Raw genomic sequence first — 7,729 nt, forward strand, 5'->3', positions numbered from 1 at the left:
AGTAGCTGGGATTACAGGTATGTGCCACTACGCCCGGCTAATTTTTGTATTTTCAGTAGAGATGGGGTTTCACCATGTTGGTCAGGCTGGTCTCGAACTCCTGACCTCGTGATCCACCGGCCTCGGCCTACCAATGTACTGGGATTATAGGCATGAGACACCACGCCCGGCCAGGAGTTAGTTATTTCTTGCAGATAATCGTAAGCTAATTTTTTTTGCCAGTGCTACTGACTGGTGAGGTAAAGTGGGCAACAACTTTGTGTAAAAAACAACAGACCTGGCCTCAAACCTTGGGGGGTCAGAGGGAACACCTATCAGAAAAACACAGAAGAAACACTAAAGAGGATTTACAAAGTCAGAAATAGTACGAGCCATAATAAGTAAGTTAGGTTTTGCCCAAGAATGCTGCTAGAAATAAGGATCTAAAAAATGATCACTAAAGATCTAATAACTCACTTCTCTACCATTCACATGGTCGCCAACTTACCTTCTAATTCACTTACACATCAGCTGCATGGGTTTCTAGACCCTGAAACTCCTTGTACATACAGAGCAAATGCCTTTCAAAAATCCACAGCCATTATTCACTTCATACCCTTCTAAAGCCCCTTAAAGATGCTCATGAAATATCTGTAGGCAGCCTAATCTGACTTTACAAGAGCTATGCTACTACATCACTGTCCAAGAATATAATCCTGTGCTGCTTAGAGAAAAATTTCCATTAATAACCAAAACCATTTGATCAAAGACACTGCCTTGGGGCTTTCAACCTTATCAAATAGATTTTGTGAGTGTTTACAATTTTCAGGCTAAAATGATTTCAGTGGAAATTAAGAACAACCTCTAACGCATGGTTAAAGGAGGACTCTGTCCAGTTCAAGAGACCGTATCAAGACTATATCATGTGCATCAAAAGAACAAGAAAAACAAAAATGGACTCAGGACACAAAATAATACTGGCAAAAGGCGACACCGCATTTCGCTCCCCTCCAGCTGTCACTTAGAGGCAGAGGTAGGAGAGCCCAGCTGAGGGCAGATGACAGAAAGTCCATGAAGCCTGTTGGAGCCTGGTTGGTCACCAGGATCTGCAAGGACTGCTCTCCTGACGAGGCAGTGCATATCCTCGGCAGCCTGAACCTGGGCTGCAGTTCAGTGCCCAAAAGGAGTGTTGGCCATGGCCCCACGGATCCCGGCCTGGCTCAGGAGCATGCAGGAGTCGAGCATGTGAGACAAGAGCTTGTATTAGCAGGAACCACACGAAAAAGCCATTATTCAGGGGAGCGACATAATATATTGTAACTGCTCCCATCATGTCAATAGGCATCATGTTAATGGGTCTGTTCGAATTTCTCCCACTTGAAGTTAAAATGACTCCTATTTCAATGAAAACAGGAGATTCCTCATTCGTAGGATCACAATTCACCCACAGCAGCTGCCAGACACAAGAACAAGAGAAGTGCCGGGCATGCACATAGCTGATTTTGTCTCTCCAGGCAATTCTTCCATTTTTTAATTTGTCTCCTCTTGAAACAAAGAGATGAGCAAGTTACAAATATAATTACTATATTTCTGAACAAGCGGTAACACAAGCCATGAATGCACTGAGAGGACTGCACGCTTACCTCTGGCTCTGGCTGTGAGGTTTGTTCATCTTCAGTGGAGTTTGGTAAAATGGCCCAGGTTATGTTGGCACTGGCTGATGGCAAAGAGCCAAGTGTCCCATTTTTCAGCTGCTCTGTGGAATGTGATTTGGGCCCGTGCCATCCCAGGATGTTTTCTGAAATAAAGACCTAGAATGATGCCAAGTATTTTCCAAATTAAACATCTATAGCTCATGAAATATTCGTACCCACTGTCTGAAGAGACCTGCTTGAAAAGGGCATGATGTAAAACACAGAGGGCTTGTTTTCAATGAAGTACCAAGTGCAGATTCTGATCATCTGTGTAGGAACTAGTTTCTGTATAATATCAAGATCAGAATCATCACAGGCTGTTTCACTCCCCAACAGTGGACAAAAACAATTGCTATTTCCCAAAGCCAGATAAAGGTGTTTTTCTTGTTTTGTTTTAACTTTTAAAAAATTTCTAAATATTCACAATGAAAAGTCAGATTCTACCAAAAATAGAGTGCTCAAAATGGGGTTTGAATTCCAAGTGACACAACGGCCATGGCTCAGAAAAGATGCCTGCAGTGTGAGCACGGGATGCCACCCCTGCCCTCAGACGTGGCTTGGTGTGGCAGATGTCAGGACGCCCCATCACCAAGGACACAGGTACTCATTCCATTCGAGCAAGAAACACTTTTACAAATGGCAGTCCGGTAAACCAAAAGCCATCTTTCGAATCCTCCACCAACTCCCTGTGGGAGGAGGGGAAAAGACTTTTACTCTAATATTTTTTTAAGGGTCACATATTATTGTAGAATATTTTATACACCTACTAATAGAAACAGGAGTAACCAGAGGTGGATTTTTTTTTTTTTAATACTTTCAGTTTTAGGGTACGTGTGCACAATGTGCAGGTTTGTTACATATGCATACAAGTGCCATGTTGGCAGAGGTGAATTTCTTTACCCCACAGCAATTCTGCCATTCAAATAAATAGGTCTCAGTGGGCACAGAGGCTCATGCCTATAATCCCAGCACTTTGGGAGGCTGAGGCAGGAGGATCGCTTGAGCCCAGGAGTTGGAGATCAACCCAAGCAACAAGGCAAAACCCTATCCCTACAAAAAGTATTAAAATAAGCCAGGTGTGGTGACACAAGCCTGGAGTCCCAGCTACTCGGGTAGCTGAGGTGGGAGGATCTATTGAGCCAAGGAGGTCAAGGCTGCAGTAAGCCCAAATCACGCCACCGCACTCCAGCCTTGGTGACAATGCAAGATCCCGTCTCCAAAAAAGGTAACAAAAAATAGATAAGTCTCAAGCTTAGCTGACTGACACTCTGTAGATTCTGTTCTAAGTCTAAGAGCAAGAATAAATGATAAAGAAAAATTAGGCTAAAGTAGAGAATGACTCATGAACTACAATTCAACATTTCAGGGTCTCAGATGTTCCATCCATAAAGCAATACTATCTGTCAGCCTTTTCATTAGAATTACTCAAAGAAAAGTCTACAGGTATCCCAGACTTTCCCGACGTATCCCCAGGGGAATCTGGTTGTCAGCGGCAGAGGAAGAGACCGTGTATGTGCGGTGCTTATGCATCTGTATGCTGCTGTATGCAGAATTATCCAACTCAAGTGTATTTTTATGCAAAAATCTTTTTTAATGTCAAGTGTTAGGTCACATGACTCTACTGTTAAAAGCCTCAAGTGGGCCAGACACGGTGGCCCACACCTGTCACTCCAGCACTTCAGGATCCCGGCTGAGGCGGGTAAATCACTTGAACCCAGGACTTTGAGTGTAGCCTGGGGAACATGGCAAAACCCTGTCTCTACAGAAAATACAAAAATTAGCAGGGCATGGTGACACGCACCTATAGTCCCAGCTACTTGAGAGGCTGAAGTGGCAGGATTGATTGAGCCCAGGAGGTCGAGGCTAGAGTGAGCCATGATTGCACCACTGCACTCCAGCCTGGGTGACAATGAGAGACCCTGTTTCAAAATAAATAAATTAACAAAGGCCCCAAGTGGCTTATCATTGCAACTGGAACAAAATCTAAGCTGCCTGGCTTTGCTCTATGACCTTCCCAGCCTCATTTTGTTCTCTTCTTCCCGTTGCTTAGTATGCTCAAGTCACATCAGTATATTTTTCCATTTCTCAAATGTGCCAAGTTCATGACAGTCTCAGAGTGTTTGTGCATGCTGTTCCTTCCTCCCACAGGGCTGTTCCTCCAGTCCTTCTACATCGGGGAGGAAGTATCCTGTATAGATCCAGGGGTCAGCTAAAATATCACTTGCTCAGAAAGGCCTTCTGGGACCTCCCTGGCCAAAATAGCACCCCAAAGGCACTCTCTGTCGCATCGCCATTTGCTGTCTTCCCAGGACTTAGCATTGTCTGAACTCACTTGTGCACTCATTCACTTGTTGATTTTCTTTCCTCCTGGAACGTCAGCTCCTTGAGGACAAGAACAATACCGCCCTTGCTCACAGCAGTGTCCCCAGAACCACGAACATGTTTAGCAAAGAGTGTACACTCAATATGAATGTGCTGAATAAATCAGAGATAGAAAACTTTAAGAAGAGTGCACGTCACAGCCTCCTAAAAATTAACAAATAAAAAATGGCCAAAAGACAGACAGAGAATTGAATGGTGGTTGCCGGGGGCTGGAGAGTGGATGGGAGGGAATGGGGAGTTAACGTTTAAAAGGTAAAGAGCTCCAGTTTTGCAAGATGAAAAGAGTTTTGGAGATTGGTTACACAACAATGTGAATGTACTTAACACTACTGAGATGCACACATAAAAATGGTCAGGGTGATGCATTTTATGTTATGTGTCTTTGACTACAATTTTTTCTTAATGGCAAAAAAAAAGCATCCATATAGCAGCACTTCATGTTATTTTTTAAAAGGTAAAAACTCACAACACTAAAACCAAAGGCTAAAGATGCACTAATACCAGAACTTGAGAGAAATGTCTGCAAATAACAAGGCAGATGGAGCTGAACTAAGAAAATCAACCCAGGATTCAAGACACTACAATCTGCCATAAGAGAGGCGGACAGATACCTCTTGCCTTTCCTGCTGACCAATTCCCGCCTCCAAAACCTCAAACTGGATTCAGATCTAAAATACCAAACAGTTGTTCTATAGATATAGGGGTGCTATTTAAAAATTCTTTGCTTTATTACACAAGCAGTAAACATCCTGTAGAGCAGTTAGGAAATCTTTTTAAAGATAAAGAAGTTTGGGCAACACAATGAGACACTGTCTCTACAAAAAATTAACAAACTAGCCAGGCATGGTGGTACATGCCTGTAGTCCCAGCTACTTGGAATGCTGAGGTGGGAAGATCACTTGAGCCCAGGAGTTTGAGGCAGTAAGCCATGATCATGCCACTGCACTCCAGACCAGGCAACACAGTAAGACTGTCTTTAAACAAAACGAAACACTAGCGGGAAGAAAAGACATCTGCTTGCCTAGGCAATCCGGACAAAGTCCCCTCCATTCTTCCCATACCTCAACTCTGTACCTCCCTCCCATCTATTCCAACATTATCCAGATATGGCAACCTAGGGCACAAGAGGGCAAGAAGTAGAGTTTGAACTGGCAGTGGTATGCTGTATCTTGGGATAGACAAAGACCAGGACAAGACAAGGAAAGGTGGCAATGCATGCTGGGGAGCACAGCTTTCTGTGGACCCTATGGATTCAGAACATCAAACAGCCAGTGTTGACCGGGCGCGGTGGCTCAAGCCTGTAATCCCAGCACTTTGGGAGGCCGAGACGGGCAGATCACGAGGTCAGGAGATCGAGACCATCCTGGCTAATACGGTGGAACCCCGTCTCTACTAAAAAATACAAAAAACTAGCTGGGCGAGGTGGCGGGTGCCTGTAGTCCCAGCAACTCGGGAGGTTGAGGCAGGAGAATGGCGTAAACCCGGGAGGCGGAGCTTGCAGTGAGCTGAGATCTGGCCACTGCACTCCAGCCTGGGTGACAGAGCGAGACCCGTCTCAAAAAAAAAAAAAAAAAAAACAGCCAGTGCATGAGAGAGATGCCCATTTCAGATCAGTTCAGCTGCTTTTAAAAAATGATCATGGGTTTAGGAGGCTGGATAGACCTGTCTCGCTTGGAGAGGAAGGCAAAAATATTCTTACAGGGAGTGAATAAAAAGGACTGTACAGAGCTTGGGGAAAAAAATATTCTCAAGAAGGCTAAGAGGAAAGAGATCCTGAGCAAGATGGCCGAATAGGAATAGCTCCAGCCTCCAGCTCCCAGCACGAGCAACACACAAGACGGGTGATTTCTGCATTTTCAACTGAGGTACCGGGTTCATCTCACTGGGGCGTGTCGGACAGTGAGTGCTAGTCAGCTGGTGCAGCCCAAACAGCGAGAGCTGAAGCAGGGCAAGGCATCGCCACACCTGGGAAGCGCAAGGGGGAAGGGAATCCCTTTTCCTAGCCAAGGGAAACTGAGACACACAACACCTGGAAAATCAGGTCACTCCCATCCTAATACTGTGCTTTACCAAGGGTCTTAGCAAACGGCACAACAGGAGATTATATCCCACACCTGGCCCAGAGGGTCCCACGCCCACGGAGCCTCCCTCATTGCTAGCACAGCAGTCTGAGATCTAAATGTAAGGCAGCAGCAAGGCTGGGGGAGGGGCGCCCGCCATTGCTGAGGCTTAAATAGGTAAACAAAGCCCCCAGGAAGCTCGAACTGAGGGAGCCCACCACAGCTCAAGGAGGCCTGCCTGCCTCTGTAGACTCCACCTCTGGGGACAGGGCATAGCTAATCAAAAAGCAGCAGAAACCTCTGCAGATGTAAATGACCCTGTCTGACAGCTTTGAAGAGAGCAGTGGCTCTCCCAGGATGGAGGCTGAGATCTGAGAACAGACAGACTGCCTACTCAAGTGGGTCCCTGACCCTTGAGTAGCCTAACTGGGAGACATCCCCCACTAGGTGCAGACTGACACCTCACACCTCACAGGGCTGGGCACACCACTGAAACAAAGTTTCCAGAGCATGAATCAGACAGCAGCACTCGCTGTTCAGCAATATTCTACCTTCTGCAGCCTCCGCTGCTGATACCCAGGCAAATAGGGTCTGGAGTGGACCTTAAGCAATCTCCAACAGACCTGCAGCTGAGGGTCCTGACTGTTAGAAGGAAAACTAACAAACAGAAAGGACACCCACACCAAAACCCCATCAGTATGTCACCATCATCAAAGACCAAAGGCAGATAAAATCACAAAGATGGGGAAAAAGCAGGGCAGAAAAGCTGGAAATTCATAAAATCAGAGTGCATCTCCCCCTCCAAAGGAACACAGCTCATCGCCAGCAATGGACCAAAGCTGGACGGAGAATGATTTTGACAGGTTGAGAGAAGAAGGCTTCAGTCGATCAAACTTCTCAGAGCTGAAGGAGGAACTACGTACGCAGTGCAAAGAAACTAAGTATCTTGAAAAAAGAATGGAAGAATGGATAACTAGAATAATCAATGCAGAGAAGGCCATAAACTAACAGATAGAGATGAAAACCATGACACGAGAATTACGTGACAAATGCACAAGCTTCAGTAAGCGACTCGATCAACTGGAAGAAAGAGTATCAGCGACTGAAGATCAAATGAATGAAATGAAGTGAGAAGAGAAGTCTAGAGAAAAAAGAGGAAAAAGAAATGAACAAAGCCTCCAAGAAACATGGGATTATGTGAAAAGACCAAATCTATGTCTGATTGGTGTGTCTGAAAGTGAGGGGGAAAACGGAACCAAGTTGGAAAACACTCTTTAGGATATCATCGAGGAGAACTTCCCCAACCTAGTAAGGCAGGCCAACATTCAAATTCAGAAAATACAGAGAACGCCACAAAGATACTCCTCAAGAAGAGCAACTCCGAGACACATAATTGTCAGATTCACCAAACTTGAAATGAAGGAAAAAATGTTAAGGACAGCCAGAGAGAAAGGTCAGGTTACCCACAAAGGGAAGCCCATCAGATTAACAGCAGATCTCTCGGCAGAAACTCTATAAGCCAGAAGAGAGTGGGGGCCAATATTCAACATTCTTAAAGAAAAGAATTTTCAACCCAGAATTTCATATCCAACCAAACTAAGTTTCATAAGTGAA

General features: G+C 45.1%; 1 protein-coding gene across 1 annotated transcript in view; it reads right to left on the minus strand.

Moving 5' to 3' along the window:
* OSBPL10 (oxysterol binding protein-like 10) overlaps positions 1–7,729 on the minus strand; it is a 324,826-nt gene that overhangs the window by 69,154 nt on the left and 247,943 nt on the right. The window contains exon 6 of the mRNA XM_011961538.1: positions 1,623–1,777. Within this exon, the coding sequence (XP_011816928.1) occupies positions 1,623–1,777 (155 nt within the window). The remainder of the gene's footprint in view (positions 1–1,622; positions 1,778–7,729) is intronic.

This window comes from Colobus angolensis, unplaced genomic scaffold, assembly GCF_000951035.1.
Source record: "Colobus angolensis palliatus isolate OR3802 unplaced genomic scaffold, Cang.pa_1.0 Scaffold56, whole genome shotgun sequence".
Lineage (NCBI taxonomy): Eukaryota > Metazoa > Chordata > Mammalia > Primates > Cercopithecidae > Colobus > Colobus angolensis.